Source organism: Dipodomys ordii, unplaced genomic scaffold (assembly GCF_000151885.1).
Source record: "Dipodomys ordii isolate 6190 unplaced genomic scaffold, Dord_2.0 Scaffold14, whole genome shotgun sequence".
In the NCBI taxonomy this organism is placed as follows: Eukaryota; Metazoa; Chordata; class Mammalia; order Rodentia; family Heteromyidae; genus Dipodomys; species Dipodomys ordii.
The window spans coordinates 14195521-14214407 of record NW_012267230.1 but is presented as its reverse complement, the minus strand read 5'-3'; the positions used below and the strand labels follow the sequence as shown (position 1 = coordinate 14214407).

General features: G+C 53.4%; 1 protein-coding gene across 1 annotated transcript; it reads right to left on the bottom strand.

Annotated features, from left to right (window-relative positions):
- Window positions 1-787: 787 nt before the first annotated feature.
- Slx4 (SLX4 structure-specific endonuclease subunit) lies at window positions 788-18673 on the bottom strand. Its single transcript, XM_013011226.1, has 15 exons — window positions 18578-18673; window positions 17966-18482; window positions 15609-15833; window positions 13592-13781; window positions 12640-12852; window positions 10565-10764; window positions 10154-10470; window positions 8942-9119; window positions 8511-8599; window positions 7685-7831; window positions 6959-7125; window positions 3837-6031; window positions 2955-3051; window positions 2211-2636; window positions 788-1842 (listed from the first exon to the last, which is right to left on the bottom strand). Exons 1-15 carry the CDS (start codon window positions 18671-18673, stop codon window positions 1503-1505), a joined length of 5397 nt encoding a protein of 1798 aa, XP_012866680.1. The 3' UTR covers window positions 788-1502.
- Between the last annotated feature and the right edge of the window lie 214 nt (window positions 18674-18887).

The following is an 18887-nucleotide window of genomic DNA, read 5'->3' as shown; positions in this document are numbered from 1 at the left end:
CATGCGTGTGAAGAGTAGCTCTCACTCCCGGCTTTCTGTCCACCAAGGGTGCAGTCAGTGTGGCGTCAGATACAGACCCCAGTGTCCAGGCCTTTACTCCCTTGGCTGGGCCGGTGGCTCCTTGCCCAAGCTAAGCTTGTGTCTCTCTTTTGGCTGTTTCCATGGGACAAGGCCAGGCCGTAGCCAGGGCTGGGCCACACACAGGAAGTAGACAGGCCAGAGGGCTGGTCAAGTCAGTGAGGTGTGGACGATCAGGTTGTGTCCTACGAACACCAGTTCTGCTGCAGGCTGTGGTTCTTTCTTAGGCGAATTCCCCAGCTTCTGGAAGGGAGCTCCTCCTCCCGCCTCATCCACGGAGCAGCCCTGGGCCCACTTGGCTTCTCCAGCCTTGCTGCAGGTGCCCAGAGGCAGCTCTGCAGCCTGCTCTCTGGGCTGAGCAGCTTCTGTGGAAGGAGCTGGTGCTCTCCTGGACAAGCCGCACATGCTGCATGGCAGAGGGCTCAGGGTCTGGGGAAAGGTGGCACACACGTGCGCCTCCTGCAGGCCGCCTGGACCATCTGCCATATCCATAACTTTGTATGGTTGGGGAATGTTATAAGTATCAGAAAAAAGGGATCCCACTGGATCTGGAGGGGCCCGCCTGTGCTGGTGACACTGTTGAGCAGTGGGGGTCGGGCTCAGCACCTCTCGCAGGGTCACCTGGTGTGGGGACAGGGGACAGGGAATGCACATGAGAAATGAACAGAAAGAAATGGAGAATCAGCAGCCATCGAACTCGTGGCCTGCATCACTAGTGACTTTACTGGAACACAGATCTACATTTCTATAAAGCCTTCTTTGTTTTATTGCACATCATAAAAAACCAACTGCACTGTATTTAAGATGAGGTCATACGCAGGATGAGGAGGCCCAACCTTCTCTGTGTGTTCCATACTGCTTCTGGGCCGCAGCTTTAACACAGGTGGGTGGAGCCCGCTGCCACTCACCATGTCTGTTGGGGGGGTTTCAGACTTGAGCCCTGGTCCCCTGTCCTGTCTGGAGACTGCTGGTGATGACAGGTGTCTGGGAGGGACACCAGGCAGGAGCAGCACCTGGGTGTGGCTGTGAGAGGCGCGCCCGCCTGGTCTGCTGGTGGTGGCTGAGATTAGCCTGAGTGCCGCCGAGCTGGGCAGGCAGCTGGACCTGAAGTCCACCTCGGTGCACTCTGGGACAGTTGTGCTTGGGCCTAGCGACCCACTGACAGATGGGGAGCAGTCAGACCTCGTGAACACATGGGGGGAGACACGCTGGGCGACTGAGGGAGGGTCAGACCCTACAGGCAGTGGGAAGAATGGCCCCGCTGGCGGGGAGCAGAGGGAAGGGTGCAGGCACGTCTGTTGTACAGGCACAGGCTGATGTTTGAGGGCGACATGCCTGTGGAGCCCTGACCCCCGCGGGCTCCAAGGCTCTCACACAGACGGCCCGTGGACTGGAGCGGATCGGAGTGGGGGGATGGGGGCCTGTTAGTTCCGCTCCTTTCTCTTCCTGCCCATGCGCTGCTGCCCTCTCTTCTTGAGCTTCTCCTTCCGGGCTGCAGCGGTGGTGAAGGTGATGCACTGGGTGTCCAGGATGTCCAGCAGCTTGGTTGTGGCTATGTGGATGCCATCCCGCTTCAGCTCCGCCTGCAGCTCCGCCAGCTCCAGGGGCTGGTACTTCAGCACCTTCTGGTACAGGTCCGGCCTAGAGCGGACGTAGCGGCGCAGTGCCGCCTCCATGTCTGCTGTCTGGATGGCTGCCTGCGACGCGCTCAGCTCCTCCCCTTCCCCTGCAGACTCAAGGGTTGCTCCGAATTCGCAGGAAGAACTGGAAAGAACAGATGACATTTTGTGATACCCCTTGGACAAAGGGCAGGTTTGACAGAGGGAGCTTTTATGGCCCGGTGGAACGGCACATGGCAGGACCAACCCCCGGGTCGCAAGATGCTCCTCAGCGTGCCCTGCGGGCAGCTGGGCCCCTAGGCTCTGCAGCTGGCTGGCTGGAGTTCCTCCTCAGCTGGAGAGCCAGGGTGGGACAGGGCCTGTGCAGGGAGGGAAAGGGCTTTCTAAATCACCTGGGTTTCTAACAGCTCAAGCCTAGAAGTCACTGGGCTCCTGGACTTCGGCTGACACCCTCTCAGCCCCGCTGCTCAGAGGCTATCGAGTGGTGCTGACCTGTGGCCTCCATCTGGTTACCTTTGTGAGCTAAAGGAGCTGTCACTGCTGTCCACGGAGGTGGCCACTGACTCCTGGGAGCCTAGGAACTGCGTGTCACCGGCAGGACCTGGAGAGGCTGGAGGTGGCCCACGGGCTGGTGACCTGCTCAGGAGTGGGATGCTTTCACCAGGCTGCAGCACACAAGGTTGGGGGCCCTTGGTCTTCGTAGGCCCCTTGGACCTTTGGGTCCCAGGACTCAGGGATGCCGTGAGCTGGGTGTGGCCTCTGGCGCTCGAAGGCTTGTCGGTGTCGGTGGTGAGGGTCTGGCTGGAAGGCACCTCGGGGGGCACCTGGGAGGGCTGGATCTCATCCTCAGATTCTGACTCCAGGGTCTGGTGCGTATATTGGAAAATCTCCTTTAGTTTTAGAACCATCTGGCGTTTGGGCAATGGGCGGACTCCAAATCTGCACAGAGAAACAGAGCAGCGTTCACTTAAACACTGTGTGGCTACAGTCCCACTGCCACTCGGGGGAGAGCATGGAGACCCGTTTCCTAGAGGAGATCTAAGTCTCATTTGTTGGCTTCATGGGGTCAAATAACCTGGAAACAGAATGCAGAAAGCCAGGCGGGTCCCTGCTCCCTCGAGACAGACTGTAGGACTTCCCTCCCACGCACAGCCCACTGCAGGGCCACGCGCGGGACCTCTGACTCCAGGCTTTCTAGGCCCAATTATGCACCGGATGGAAAAGACCAAGTATTAGAAAGCGCTGAAAGACACGCACCTGTCCAGTTCCTTCTTCAGCACTGGGGTCTCCATGATGGAGTACTGTGGCATGGGAGTTATGGGCACTTTGGGGGGCAGGTTCTTCTGATCAGCACCTTTGGGGTAAGCACAAGAAGCACAGGTCTCAGTGTGAGGGAGACGGGCTTGTCACTACTTCCAGTCCTGGAAGTGTCACCAAGAGAAATACAGCATTGAAAGACTCCAGCCAGCAACGGCTGGTAGATCAGGGCAGGCAACTTCTCCAAGTAAGATGGAGAATGACCAGTGAGCACAGGAAGAGGTGCCGACATGGGTGTGTCTAAACACCACTCACTCTCGTGGCGAGGCCGAAGGGCACAGGGGCCAGAGTGGGGGTGGGGACGGGAGGCACTGAGGCTGCTCGGGCTTGCCTGATCCCAGGGCTCCGGTGAGATGCTTCATCTCAGGGCTGCTGCTCCAGACATTTTTTTTTTTGGTCAGTTGTGGGGCTTGAACTCTGGGTCTGGGCGCTGTCCCTGAGCTCTTCATCTCAAGGCTAGCGCTCTACCACTTGGGCCGCAGCTGTGTATGTGGTACTGAGGAATCGAACCCAGGGCTTCATGCATTCTAGGCAAGCATTCTACCACTAAGCTGCATTGCCAGCCAAGGCCCAGATTTTTTTTTTTTTTTAACAAGTGTCCAGGTGAACATTTAGATGGAGACCAGGCAGGCTGAGGAAAAGCTGACTGGCTATGAAATGGATGTTGGTAGCTATCTGAGTCTCCCGTGCTGTGGAGAAGGGTCTGGAAGGCAGTGGGAGAGTATTGTCCAGGTGAGCAAGGCCTTTGGCATTGCTTTTACCCATCTCCAGACCCATTCGTGAAGTCAGTGTAAAACATAAGGCCCCTCCCAGGCCACTTACTTGGTGTCTCTGGCCTTGCTGGTTTCTGAGTTTGGGCATTTGGTGTCTGTGCTGCAAAAGGAGCCTCTGGAGAGTTCTCTTCCTCATCCCAGTCGTCCCACAGAGCTGGGTTCAGGAAGCTCAGCCTGCTGCTTCCTGGGGTGCTGGCCCGTGGGGGCCGCGCTGGCAGTGCCTCCTGGCCGGCCACGCTTCCCCGGTTCAGGCTGGTATCTGGGAATCCTGGGGAGAGGCGGCCACCACTGTCCAGGGCCTCCTGGGCCCGCCTTCGGGGACTGCTGGTACTCAGAGGGCCCGTGCGCTCCAGGTTCAGGTGGTCAATTGGAATTGGTGAAAGAGGCTCAACGTGCCAGGAGTAGTCACCTGCCGGAGCTGGGGGGTCACTGTCCTGAAGGGGGCTGCCGTCAGCCGGATGGGAGGCCACCACCACCTCCTCCTCATCTTCGCTGTCTCCAACTTCTACCACTTCACTCACGGCAATCTCATTTGGCAGGCCCAGCCCTGGTGGCGAGTGTTTCTGGTACTGCCGAGTGAAATCAGGGCAGCTTCTTGGGACAGGACTTGGTGCCAGCAGGGAGAGCCTGTGGCGCCTAGAGTAGGGGCAGCTGACAGGTGACATGTGGGGCCTGGTGACCGAAAACTGTGCTGTTTCTGGCCCAGGCCTGTGTTTTGTGGAGGTCTTGGACAGGCGCCGAGCCTTCTTGTCTGCTGAGGGCCTCATCCTGAGGCTTGTGATTTGGGTCTGTGATGAGCAGTCACGGCTTCTGCCGGCCAGGGGGGTGGCAGGCACCAGCCACGAGGTGTCTATGGTGGCGTCCTCCTCAGGGCTGCTGTCCTGGTCACAGAACAGCTCAGGTGAACCTCTGCCGCCCACCATGACCTGCCGGTCCGGCTGGCTGTCCCCTTCCTCTGGCTGCAGCCCAGCTCCTCTCCCCAGTGGGCTCGGAGAGTCTTCCTGATCTGCGTCCACATCAATGGCTGAAAACAGCTCGGAGGACTTGAGGCTGACTTCTAGGACATTCCCTCCTGGGGGATCGTTAGAAACTGACTTGGTTTTTGTGTGTTCGAGCTCCAGCTCTTCGTCTGAATCCAGCAACAGGATGACTTCATCCTCTTTGTTCACATGGGATGGAGGACTCTGGGGCCTGGAGCTCAAGTTGTCACACTTTGACTGGGTCAGGTCAATGGGCTGAGAATTTTCTGGGGAAATGTGAATGCTCTTGTTTTTGCCTTTCAGTGTGGAACTCGGTCTTTTGCCTCTCTGGTGGCCTGGCTCCTTAAGTACTGTAAGGTAGCTGTTGTCCCTCTTGCGCTTTGACGGTTTAACTGGAGAGGGTGACCTAGGGGAAGCCATCAGGGAAACGCCGCTGTGCGCGTGGGGCGCTGGCAGGGGCGTGTTGCCGGTGTGGCGAAGGTGAGGCTGGGACTGGCTGGGATGTCCACTCCCAGGGGACTGTTTGAGGCCGCCGCACAGGGGTTGCTGAGGGGTCGGGGGACAGACTGTGTCTGTCCCTGACTCCTCGACCGTGTCATTGTGCTCATTGTGACTGCTTGGTGTTGGGGACAGTTCAAAGAATTCATCTTGAGTTGACGCAAGGAGCTGCTCATAATCATGGACTGTGATTGGGTGCACGGGGGAGCCATCTTTACTCCCTGCCCGGCAGCCCGCTGAAGGCGTCTCCATCGTTGCCTCCTGCTCCTGGGTCTCTGCCTTCTCTACTTGGTCTGAGCACTGGTCCTGGAGCAGAAGGGGGTGTTTTGAATTTTCCCAGCTGGCTGGAATCTCAGCTTTTTCTGGCCAAACTGACTCCGCTTGTTCTGGCTTTTCCAGCTTTTCATCCCCCTGGCCTCCTAGCTGGGCAGGCTTTGTGCCGTGACCGTCCTCCCCCAGCTGGCCCTCGTCCCTGTCTTTGTCTCTTGCTTTTTCCTCTTGGAGCAACTTCCGTTGAGTAGCTGCAAATTCATAAATTTCTTCCATTTCTGCTTCATTCACTTTTTCTCTGTCTTCTTTGTGGTCCTCAAATTTCAACAAAGTCTCTGCTTCCTCCTCTTCATCTCCCCACACTGACCTCAAGAGTTCTTGGAAATTCTCCGCTCTGCTTTCACAATTCTCATCTTCCTTCTCCTGTTGTTCACACTCCATGTCTGTCACAACTGGCACTTGTTCACACAGATAAGCAAGGTCACTCACACCAAACCTGCAACAGGAAAACTGGGTTACCAGTGCTCTGCACAGAGGCTTCTCTGGGCACTGGGGCCAGTGGCCAGAGCAGCCTGCATGAGGAGGAGCAGGTGCGCCTCACTGTGGCCTTCCTCCACTCTCCTACACCCAGGCTTTCTGAATGCGAGGCCTCCACAGCTGCAAACATAAAAGGGGGTCGGACTTTCTGTACATCCCAGGAGTTGGCAGAGCAGTGATAGCAAGTACAGGTGCTGATTTCCCCTGGCAGGCCCTCCAGGCAGGCAGGGCCGCCAGCTAGTCAGTCAGCCGCTCCACAAGCTAATCAGTGCATTTTAGGCCCCCAGAAAAGCACCTGAGGGCACTGCTGCCTGGGATGAATGGGCCTTTGCCCCAGAGACCCTCCCCCTCCCCTTGAGCCCTGCTGCTACTATCCCGCCCTCGTGGGGACCATCCAGGAGGTGTGCTATGTGGGGTCCTAAGGCCATGCGCCAGTCATAACATGCCAGAGAGGCCTTTCAGCCAGTGCTCCACTGACTTCTTAACTGCAATGCTCGATGCAGGGGGGCTGCTGGCCATAAACTTGGGGTTAAAAGATATAAACCAGATTGGAGGGCTCTGTTTTTTGTTCTTATGTGTTTGCACTGGGGCTTGCCAGGCTGGGAGCTCTCCCTTAGCTTCTTTGTTCAAGGTTAGCACTCTACCCACTTGAACTAAACCTTCATTTCCAGCTTTTTGTTGGATCACTGAAGAGTCTCATGGATTTGTCTGTCAAGGCTGGCTTTAAACTATGACCCTCAGATCTCAACCTCCCGAGTAGCTGGTTTATAGGTGTGAGCTGCCAGAGCCCTGCTGGGAAGTCTTTTTGATGGCCTGCATTGTTGCCTGCCAGCCCCTGTCCCTGACACTCAAACACTGTGGAGCACACGGAGTTAATCATCTCAACCTGAGGGCCAGAGTGTGCAGGTCGGGAGCCAGGTGGGAAGGCAGGTCTAGGTCTGCGGCATAGAGATACTGCAGGAATGCGCAGACTGCTTCGGCCCTCACGCTGCTCAGCAGGACACGCTGGGTTTGATCCCCGTCCTCCACAGCAGAGAAGCCTTCACGGTTTACCTAAGGACAAAACAAAATGCAGAGGCGCGCTGATGGACAGCGACTGAGGGGTGCCCGTGAAGTTTCTGGCCTCAGAGAGCACCAGACCCCAGGAAGAGTGGGTGACACGTGTGACTTTTCTTGCCCAGAATTCCGCAGGCTGGACTTTCATTTTCAAAGTCATAGTGAAGTGGATGTTCAAGGAATTGCTTGGTTTTCACCTGATAGATGTATCCTGGGCTCTAGAACCTTCTGACAAAAATATAACTGTTTACTGAGTTCTTGTAAGTCAACACATTGGAGGAGACACTAAACCTTAGAGATCAATAGTGAAAATTCATAATGATGCAAATGGGGGAGAAAAGAAACAATTCTGGGGGAAAGAAAGGGTTTTTATTTAAAGAAACTGAAAATAGGCCATTTCCCAACCTTGAGGCCATTTCTTACCTCCCGCTTCTCACTGAAGCAGAGCATAGGAATCAAGCTGTGGAGTGGAGTGAGATGGAGGAGGGTGGGAAGGCCAGGCGGGTGGGTGTGCGACCGAGGGAGGGGCTAGGTTGCTGCTAACCCGCATACTTACATACTGAATGAGCAGCGGACATCGGGCATAAAGAACAAACTTGTGGGCATAAAGCGTGTCCCCGCTGTCTGTCTGGAACTGGACATCGCTCAGGTGTGGGTTATTGACCATGGTGCCAAAGTCAGAGACCAGCAAGCCGAGGGAGTGCTGCAGTGGGGCAGAGGACAGCGCAGTGAGCTTCCTCCATCACTGCCTCTACCTGGCCGTGAGGGGCGCTGGAGACGGCCAAGAGCCTCGGTGCTCGTTTGCACTCCACAAAGTGTCCACGAGGTGGTGGGGGGTCCCCACCCCTGGGTTATGTTAAGGCCCTTGGCCATCCAGAATAAACCCACACCCTGAGCTGGAGCTGCTCAGGGACCTGCCACTCTGAGGCCACGGGAGGGACATCACCAGGTTGGCCCTCAGAGTGAGGTGCTGGGCTGACACTGGTCCTCATGGGTGACACCCAGAACTCTAAAGTTTCCATCTCCAACACAGGATGCTGAACTGCTGGTTGAGACCAGTTCAAGACACATGCGCACAAGGGCCCAGTAAGTCCCAAGCGAGTGCCTCAGTGAAACAGGCAATCTAAGATCCCTCTGGACCCCCAGCACGAAGCTGGCGATGGGGCTCAGCTGTTGAGGTATCCACGGTGTCCAAAGGCAGGAGGACGGCAGTCTTTTCTAGCCTGACAAAGGGGACAGATGAAGGAGTGGGCTCTCAGCTGCTCTATTCTGGGGTTATCAGGATATGTCCACCCTATGGGAAGCAGAGATCGTGGGGCACGAGCACCAGTAGTCAGACCACACAGCCAGGGCAGAGCGGACAGGCTGGCTTGCGTCCTTACCGACGCGAGGCTGCTCCTCTCCAGGGGCTTCTCCTTGGGAGACAGGACAAACCCAGTCAGTGGAAGTTGGCTGGGCATCACATCCAAACCTGAGAGAAGGATTTCCACATTAAAATGATGTCAGGCCTGGCAGCCGTCGTTTGCCAAGCAGACCACATGGAAGGCAGGCCTCGCTGGACCCAAGGGCATCTTCATTTCATGCAGGCTCCTCTGACCACTTACACTCCCCCAGGAAGACAGACAAAACTAGGCTGTCTTTGGTTAAAGTTTAAGGAAGTTGTGACAGACCTAAATGTCTACATCATATTCCCTTCGAGGAAACAAAAGAACCCGAGCCTGTATTCTCCGTGTGCTGCCTTCCCCCTGGCACACGGCGGGGGTCCAGCCTGCCTGGGAACTGGTGGGTGAGCCTCGACATCCCCCAGTCTCACCTTCCGAGCTGATGGGTAATGGGCTGGCGCTCAGCCCCTCCTTGGCCAAGTCCATGAGGTCCTGGAGCGCCTGGTGCTCCCTCTGGCTGGCCGACGGTGGCTGACAGCCAGGACTGACAGCAGGACTGCTTTGGAGGGCAGGTGGCTGTTCAGATAGCACCAGCTCAAGTTCAGGCTCCTGAAGGCGGTGGGAAACCAAGATGAGCGGTCATTGTGGTGAACAAACACGCAGCGGCAGCTGCTCACACACGGGCAGGGCTGTGCTGTGCTGAGATGGCCAGTCGCAGCCAGAAGCAGCACCAGGAAGCTTCCCCTCCACTGTGTCAGCAGGCTTCCATCACGGCCCGAGCCTGCCTGTGCCTCCAGGTCTGTGCAAGCTTGCCAGAAAGTTGGAAGAGCCCCTGAGAGCCCACTGCCCCTGGTGCCATCCGTATGGCTGCAGGCAGCTGAGCACTGGCTCAGTCCTGGAGCAGGGATGTCTGGTGCACGCATTTAGAATGCAGGTCCCAGGCCCAGCTCAGATTTTACTACATCCAGGGGATAGGGCCTGGACTCTATATTTAATTAATTTCAATTTAACTTATTTATTTTTGCCAGTTCTGGGCTTGAACTCAGAGGCTGAGCACTGTCCCTGAACTTCTTTTGCTCAAGGCTAGCACTCTACCACTTGAGCCATACCACCACTTCTGGCTTTTTCTGTTTCTTTTTCTGTGGTACTGAGGAATCGAACCCAGGGCTTCATCCATGCTAGAGAAGCACTCTACCACTAATCCACATTCCCAACCCCTGGACTCTGCATTTTAAACAAACTCTCCAAAAGCTAAATTTCAGGAGCCCAAATCCTCCCTTTTTTTTTTTTCTTTTTGGCCTGTTATGGGTCCTGAACTCTAGGCCTGGGTGCTGTCCCTCGGCTCTTCAGCTCAAGCCTAGCGCTCTACCACTTGAGCCACAGTGCCACTTCTGACTGTTTCTGCTTATGGGGTGCTGAGGAATCAAACCCAGGGCTTCATGCATTCAAAGCAAACACTCTACCACGGAGCCACCTTCCCAGCCCCAAATCCTCCCTTTTCTTAACCAGGAGAGCCATTTGGTTCCTCCAAAAAGAAATGATCTACAGCCAGTGTCCCTCTGACTTCCTCCTCTACTTCTTGGACTCTCTGCCCCCCAACTGTGGGCTGTCCACGTGTATACTGGGGCAGGGGGCAGGCTCACCCCGGCAGGCTGCTGAGGCACAATGAGAGGCATCAGGCCGTCCGTGTAGAAGGACTCTGCAGCCCAGCCTCGGGTCAGGGCGCTGCCCTCCCACAGAAAGTTCTGCTTTCCTTCAGGGAGCTGCAGGCACCAGCCTGCCTTTTCCAACTTTTTCTTGATTATCCTGCTGGCAGGAAGCGGTGGTGTGCTGGTCAGTTCCAACTCTTCTGCCAGGAGCTGGGCCACGCGATCCTCGATCTGTCTCCCTGTGGTCTCAGAGTCCTGGACTAACAACTGTGGTGGGGACAGCAGGACTCTCTTCTTACGACTCTTCTTCTCTAAAGATAAACAGAAGGGACTCAGTCAGCAGTGGATCTGTTTACCATCCTGGTAGCCGCCAGCATTAGCTCTCAGCCAGGCAGTCACACATACCTGCTCCTAGCCTTATCTGCTCTGAAAAAGCACTTTCCAGGGTGAGCGTAGGCACGGCGGGACTCTGCTCCATCTCAGACCGGGATAGAGCCATGGCCATCAGCATGTCTTCAGATAGATGCTCTGGCTTCACCTTCTGCCTCTTCTGCGGCTCCTTGTTTGTGGCTCTTTTCCGTTTCAGACCTCCGGTGTAGTCGAAGCTAAAAGGCAGACAAAGTGAGGGCTTGTGCCGAGTCCTGCCTGTTTTCCTTGGAGCGGAGAGGGAAGGGATCAAGGTGTCCCTCACACACTGCCAGCATCTTTCTGGTATCGGTACCAGGCTCAACTCCGGGCCTTGCACTTGCTTAGATTGCTACCATTTGAGCCACATCTCTGGCCCAGAAGCCATCAACACCTTAGACTTTCACTGTGCTGATTCTATTCCACATGAGCCCATTTAGTCCTGGGCCAGAGGTTCTCAGCACGGTCCTGACACGGGAGGGTCTGGGCTGTTTTTTTGGCAGATGGACAAAGCTGTCATTGGTATCTACACAGCCAAAGATTCTGGTGAAGCCACTGCTCTATAACTCTTAAGTTGGCTCCCTGGATATCCAGCAGATTCTGTTACTGAAATCAGATGCACTCAGAGGCAGCCCTGGCCACACTGGCCACGCGGGGGCCCTCGCCTCCTGCAGACCCCCTGGAAGTGGCTCTGTCCACCTGCTCTGGGAGCTGAGGTACAGCACCCCTGACTCCAGGGAGGTTGGCAGGAAGGAGTCTCTCTGGCTGGAGAGGACCCCCGCTACCTGCATGAGCCGCAGTGAAACAGGAGGTGCGGTGGGAAGTAGCTGTGAGCACAGACTCAGATTTCCTGCACCGCAGGTGTTGCCACCCTCTGTTTTGCAAAATCTCATGCTCTTCCCTGGAATGGGAAGTCCAGACTTTCTCAGGTGAGGCCTCAGACCTAAGCAAGCCGTAACTCAAACCCAGCTTTCTGAGAACCTGCATACTAACCACAGCCAGCAAGCGGGAAAGAAGCGGCCCAGGGGCCGGCACCCTGCCTTCGTGAGGGCAGAGCCTGGGCTCAGGGACTCGGTGGAGGAGGCCTTTAGGCCCGCCCATGCCTGTTTTTGCCAGGGAATTCTGGCCACCGGAAGCTGAAATGCCTGGGCGTGGCTTAGCAGAGGGAGGTACAAGGTCCCCTTGGGGGTGCTCAGTTTCTGTAGCTTTCTACTAACCAGCCTTCTAGAAGGATCCATATACATCTAGTTTCATTACTTAGAGGCATTTTTAAGGTAGACATATTTAATCTGAGAGGCAAGCAACTGGCTTGGATAGTCTGTTGTAAGGCTTCAAGGCTTTCAGTCCTAAGACACTCCTGGATATGCTAAATATAGAAGGTTCCAGGGCTGGGAGAAACCTGTGTCCTCTGTGATCTCAGCTGTGGCCCAGCCAGAGACCCTGAGCCATGTGCAAGGCAGCTGCCAGGAAAAGCAGCCACCACTTTTAACTTTCCCTTCACTCTTGCTAACTGTGCAAAGAATTCCCAAACATGGAAAGGCCTGAGGCCTTTGTTCCCTGTAAAGCTCTGCTCACTCAGTGTCCTCGGCAGGAGGGAGCCGGTAGGCGAGGCTGACTCTTGTGCCTGGGGTATGCATGCCAGGCACCTGTGTCCCAGCTGTTGGAGAAGACTTTATTTTAATATGCATGCATTCATTCACGTAAATTACAACATAAATAAGCTCAACTTTGGTTCTGTTTAGTCAACTCTTTGAACTCTGTAGAATAATCTGACACTAACAATATGAAAATCAAACTAAGTTGGAAATGGAGGTTAAAGCAAATGCCAGATCCAGCCAGGAAAATTGTCAGATTGTGGGACCAGCAACGTCTTTAGGAACTCGAAAACACCAAAGGGTCCTTTAGCAACCATCCTCATGCACATGCAGACCCCTCTCCCTCAACCCCTTCAAGACTGGACTTGATTTCCTCCCCAAATGTGTAACTTCCAGGACCCATGAGGACCCTCCAACATGACAGTAAACTTTTCCAAAAAGTATAATTTGAGCGCAAGCGCTGCATTTGCCTCGTCTTACCTGGGAGCAGGAGGGTTGCTGCCCGCCCTGGGCTCAGCTGCCTGCAGCCGCACAGCCTGCAGCAGGAGCTGCGGCCCCACCTCCATCCTCACCGCGCACTGCTTCAGGTGACTGGCTCGGCTCTTGGGGCTGAGGAATGGTTTGCCACAAATGGGGCATTCTGGGATCTGGGGTGCAGAAGACTTCTGTATCCCTTCAGCCTCATCCAAGCACCTGGAGGAAGTCAGCACATACAGGAGCCGCCCTCCAGCAGTGTGGACCGCAGTGCACGCCGGTCCCACACCAACAAGGGCTTAGCGTGGCCCAAAATCAATCTCCTCACAGTCTGCATGTCTCCTACGGGTGGCTCTGGATGACAAACTAGGTATGTGTTAGCAGCGGTAGCCAGAAAGAACAAGGGCAGATACTCCGAAGTATGGCCCCAAAGAACTGAAAATACTTGTTCAAGTATATAAAACTTATGTCCACAGCAGCTGTAATCAATGAAACACTAAAGATAGAACTAAATGTCCACCAAAGAGGATAAACATATGTTCTAGCCGTACAATGGGCTATTACTCAGCTGCAAAAAATGAATGATACCCATATATGCCACACGGATGAACCGTGAAGACTCTGTAAGTGGAAGACACTACTATGATTCCACTGAAACGATGCATACAGAATTGGCAAATCCAGAGTGACAGACTTTTTCCAGGAGTGAGGAGCAACAGTATGAAAGACTGCCAAGAGTGGGGAGGTTTCTTTTTGGGGAGATGACAAAAAAATCCAGAACTGGTAGTGGCAATGGTCGCACAACTTTGTCAGTGCCAAAACAGCCACCGATGAATTGTGCACTTGAAGTGGGTGACATACATACGTCAGTTTTACAATGGCATCTCAGCAGAGCTATGTGTGATGATAGCAAGGGCATCCTCAGCTGTGTGGTATTGTCCGGCGGGGGTGCCCCTACCTGTTCACATGCTGCTCCCTGCGGGTCACGGTCATTGTCGAGAGGTTCTTGTGGCACATTTGGCAGAAGAACAACCCCTTCTCCTCCAGGCCGTCGTCAAACACGGAGGTGCCTTCCCTTCCAAGCTGCTGCTGCAGGGCCAAGGCCACCGCAGCGTCGCTGTCTGTGGCAGGGAGTCTGGGCTCAAACCCTGCAGAGAAGCATTCAAGATCCATGAGTACGGCCTGGAGGCACCCCCAGACCTCTGCGGTGTGGACACAACTTGGTAGCACTGGTGTTGGAGGTGTTGCCAAGTGAGGAGTGGGCACTGTGAGCTCTGAGAATACCTCTTCCCAAGTTTCAGTACACACGGATTGCCTAGGGAGCTTGTTAGAGGGTAATTTCAGAACCGGTTGCAGTGGCACAAGCCTGGAATGCTAACGTGGGAGGCAGAGACGGAACTGCAGTTCAAGGCTGGCCCATGGAATTAAGTCTGTGAGACTTGAGCTGGGAAGGTGGCTCAGTGGTAGAGTGCTCACCTCCCATGCATGAGACCCTGGGTTCGATTCCTTAGCACCACATAAGCAGGAAAAGCTGGAAGTGGCGCTGTGGCTCAAGTGGTAGAGTGTTAGCCTTGAGCTGAAGAGCTGAGGGGTAGCGCCCAGGCCCAGAGTTCAAGCCCCATGACCAGGGGGAAAAAAAAAAAGTCTGTGAGACTCCATGTGAGCCAGTGTCTGGGAACAGTGGTATGTGTTTGTCACTCCAGTTACGGGGGAAGCACAATGGCAGGGTACAATGGCCAGCTTGAGTGTAAAAAAGGAAAAAGAAAAAAAAAAAAAGCAAGGGACTGTTCTACAAGTCTAACCTTAAGAAATGACTCAAAGCTGTGGGCTAAAAAATACAAAAACTAAAAAGGAGCTGGGCACTGGTGGCTCACGCCTGTAATCCTAGCTACTCAGGAGGCTTAGATCTGAGGATCGCAGTTCAAAGCCAGCCCGGGCAGGAGAGACTGTGAGACTCCTATCTCCAATAAACCACCAGAAAACCGGAAGTGGCGCTGTAGCTCAAGTGGTAGAGTGCTCGCCTTGAGCTGAAGAGCTGAGGGACAGCGCCCAGGCCCAGAGTTCAAGCCCATAACCCAAAAAAAAAAAAAAAAACTAAAAAGGAGCCTATATGAGCTGCAGCAAAGTGCAGCATGTGAGCTTATCCTGAAGACCTGTTCAGATAAAGCCCACAAAAGATAGCCTGGAATTCCTGGACAACTGGGGAAGGGGGAATATAAAGTAGACATCAGGCAGTGTTATGAGTCAGGCGTAATGATAGAATTGTGGCGATGTAGGAGCGTCTGAGGGTGAAATCTCATGATGTCTAGCTTTTTCAGTTGATGCAGAAAAAAAAAAAAGGCATGTTTGTAGAAACACAAAAAATACGTGGAGCATTCTAAACCATTTTGGCCCAGATTGCTGCCCAATTCATAATCACAAGACAAGATCTGAGAAAGTAAAAGGAAAAAAATTTGTGTGTGTGTAGGTATCTGTTACATCTGAAAGAAAGCTACAGGTGACTCAGTTGTTTGTTTTTTTGTTGTTGTTTGTTTTTTGGGTCTGGTCATGGGGCCTGAACTCTGGGCCTGGGCGCTGTCCCTCAGCTCTTCAGCTCAAGGCTAACACTCTACCACTTGAGCCACAGCGCCACTTCTGGCTTTTTTCTTTTTGCTTATGTGGTGCTGAGGAATCGAACCCAGGGCCTCATGCATGCAAGGCAAGCGCTCTACCACTGAGCCACCTTCCCAGCCCTGACTTTAAGGCAAATTTTTCTAACAAAAGGGGAAAAAAAAGGAGGAAAGGGCATCCTATCAAGAAAGCTGAGGGGTAGCTCACGCGGCGCCTTTATTATGGGGCCACATCCGATGCAGCAGGGAAGGGAGGTGCCGCACAGCAGCCCCGTCCACAGCAGGAATGAACTCTGGCTCCTTCTGCCTCACCTCCTCCAGAACTAGAATTCCTCTCTTTGGGAAGACAGAACATGCTTGTCATACCGTTTCCTGCCACAACCTCCTCATAAGGGCTCTCTGGGCCTTCTTCTTCTAGGGCAGCCCCAAGGATGTTCTCTTCGGAAGCATGACTCAAACGCTCAGGGTCTACTCTCTTAAACTGTTGCATCCGCTGGACAGCCAGCTCCGCGGCACGGCATCTGGATGGACCTGGCCTGGCTGCTGTCAAACAGGATGCGGCAGGCTGGGAGTCACCATCAGGAGCACTCTCTGGCAAGGAGGAAAGCATTTGCAGCAGCTGTTCTCTCTGGACAAAGAAAAGACTTTCCCCCAGACGTAAGTGAGCCTCAAGCCTCCAAGGGGTTCTTTGCCAATGCATTTAGGCTTGACTTGACTTGCACGCGGTAGCAGGACCGATGGCTTGTTGGAAATCAATGACTGGGGACTGGGGAGTGAGTGCTGAGCAGCTTGGGGGTTCTTTTTTTTATTTTTTTGGTCCGGTCGTGGGGCCTGAACTCTGGGCCTGGGTGCTGTCCCTCAGCTCTTCAGCTCAAGGCTAGCGCTCTACTGCTTGAGTCACAGCGCTTCTGGCTTTTTTCTTTTTGCTTATGTGGTGCTGAGGAATCGAACCCAGGACCTCATGCATGCAAGGCAAGCACTCTACCACTGAGCCACCTCCCCAGCCCTTGGAGGTTCTTTCGGGGTGAGGCTGCGATTGCACAACTCTGAATGTACTAAAAAGTATACTTTCAGAGTGCATTTTAGGAATGCGAAAAACATCTCAGTGAAGGTAGTATGGCAGAAATTTTCATGACAAATGTTTATCTCGTTCTAGCTCAGTTCTATCACCGGGGATCCACAGATGGCCTTCAGTGGAGGTCCTGAGGTCTCTGAAGCTGGGTGTCCACCCCACAGTACATACGGGCGGATCAAGGGCAGCGTGAGGGCCAGCAGTGGCTCGGGAGGAGCTACAGCCCTGACCAGGAAAAAGTGTTCCCTTAGAGCAGGAAGTGAAGAGGAGGAAGATGTAAACCAAACTCAGGAGCCCAAACTCTTGTGGTATGTTTGACATGCAAGGATGGTGCTCAGCTGTGTGTGACAGATCTATGGCGTGATATGCCAAGAGTAGCTGGGCAGGAAAGCTAAGCTTTACACACACACACACACACACATGGGGGAAAAAAGAATAAAAGATCTCTGCACACCCTTCAACAGCCTTCTTAGCAGCCTAATCAAATTGGCTACTTTGGAAGGATTTCAAGAAAATATGAAAAGTGGCATGTAATCCTGTCAAGTACATCATGCAAATATTCTTAGGAAATTCTCAAACAACTAAGGGCTCTAAATATAATCATAAAGAAAATTCACAAAGGGATTATGTTTTCCATGACTGATATTTGCAACAGGAATGGGCAAGCTAGTTCCAGTTCTGGCTGCTGGTTTTTTGTCAATACTTATCTTGGCATAAGGCCTCATCCGCCCTTCTCTGTCAGGTCTACAGCTGCGGTCAAGCCCACCCCTTCCTCTTCTCCACCCCCCTCTGCATCCATGCGACCCTGGACACTTGCAGAAGCCCCTGCCAGTGTCAAAGTCTGCACAAGCCTCTCTGATAATATACAGTGTACTACCTGCACAGAACCTGTGCGCATCCTTCCACGTTCCTTACATCACCTCTCCTTTCACAGAACAGCTACAACACTATGTAACTAGCAGTTATCCTGTATTGCTTAGGGAATAAAGGGAGCACTTGTTACATACACAGGTAAGTTTTTCTCAAGTGTTTTCCACCTGAGGTTGGTTGAATCCTCAGATCTAGGACTCACAGCTAAGGAGTACTAGCTATAGTTGCAACACAGTTTTTTTGTGTGTGGGTGTGCTGGTCCTGGAGCTTGATCTCAGGGCCTGGGCATTGTCCTGAGCTGCTTTTGCTCAAGACAAGGGTTCTACCACTTGAACTACAGCACTGCTTCTGGCTTTTTCTGAGTATTTTATTGGGAGACAAGAGTCTCACTTTCCTGTCCAGGCTGGCTTCAAACCGTGAGCCTCAGATCTCAGCCTCCTGAGTAGCTAGGATTAAAGGCCTGAGCTACTAGTGCCTGGCTTTTCAAGGTTTTCTGATCCTGTTTTAAAACATTACAAATCACTTCTCATAGGGCTGGGAAGGTGGCTCAGTGGTAGAGCGCTTGCACGCATGAGGCCCTGGGTTCGATTACTCAGCCCCACATAAGCAAAAAGCCGGAAGTCGCTGTGGTTCAAGTGGTAGAGCGCTAGCCCTGAGCTGAAGAGCTGAGGGACAACACCCAGGCCCAGAGGTCAGGCTCCACGACCGGACCCCCCCCCCAAAAAAAAAAATCACTTCTCATGTCCTCTGGAAAGGTCTAGAATAACTCTAGCTTGGTTACCTGTCCAGATGTTCTGTGCCTTTTCCGAGAGCACAGGAAAGTCTGGAGCAGGAGCAAGCACATCATCTTCTCCATTCACGGCGGGAGTGGGTTCGCTTTCTTGTGACTTGATTGCTCCTTGCTGTTCAGTCCTAGTGGCCTGGCTGTGTGGAGGAGGTTTCTTCTCCACAATGCCTTGAAAGGTCTTCTTGGTAGTAGGTTGTTTGGTCTTTTTCAATTTGTTTCTTATCTGAGTGCTGTTTGAGGTCTTTTGTGGTTTCTTTTCTGCAAATACTTCTTTAGTTCCATTTTTTTTTACCCTTTGGAAAAAGCTGGCACAGAGTTCTTTAAAATCATCATCAGACTCATCCATCATCTGACCAGTTTTAAGGCCCTCAGACTGATCTTTAGGAGAGCGAGGGCCAATCTTGGAGCATATCCACAGCCAAGAAACCAAACCTGTGCTTAACCGAGCTGAGCTTCCTCCTCCTGACGTCCCCCTGCTTCTCACCCAGCCACTGAAGTGCGCACAGCTGAGCTAAAAGTATTGTGTTCCTCTCTGTAATTATTTAAATATCTTTCTGCAAATTGGACCCACAGTTAAATAATAGGTTTAAAGCCTCCCTCTGTTACAGGTTCATAGCTGAAGAGTATCTTGTTGTCCAACAGCTGCCTCTGAGCTAGAATATGTATGAACGTGGCATTCAGATGATTCTCCCAAATCTCCATTTCTCATAAAGGACGTGGGTTCATTCAACTTCACATCTGTAGAAAATTAAAAGCATCAAAGTGTAACTAGACAATTGCTAATTTATGCTATCCCCCCCCCCCGAAGGTAAAAGAGCATGTGAGATAGGGCAAGTCTCCAGAGTAACAATTCTGTCAAGTGTGTGGCACCACTTGGTTAACATGGACCTACCAGACAACAGACACCTGCCAACAG

What these genes read in the sequence shown, in the direction of transcription:
- Slx4 (XM_013011226.1), bottom strand. Translation starts at nt 18,673, where the DNA reads ATGGAGATTTGGGAGAATCATCTGAATGCCACGTTCATACATATTCTA. An exon ending in GGCACAGAACATCTGGACAG is followed by an intron (nt 15,834 to 17,965) that starts GTAACCAAGCTA and finishes CCTCCTTGCCAG; the next exon opens with AGAGTGCTCCTGATGGTGAC. An exon ending in ATTACCCATCAGCTCGGAAG is followed by an intron (nt 8,600 to 8,941) that starts GTGAGACTGGGG and finishes TCCTTCTCTCAG; the next exon opens with GTTTGGATGTGATGCCCAGC.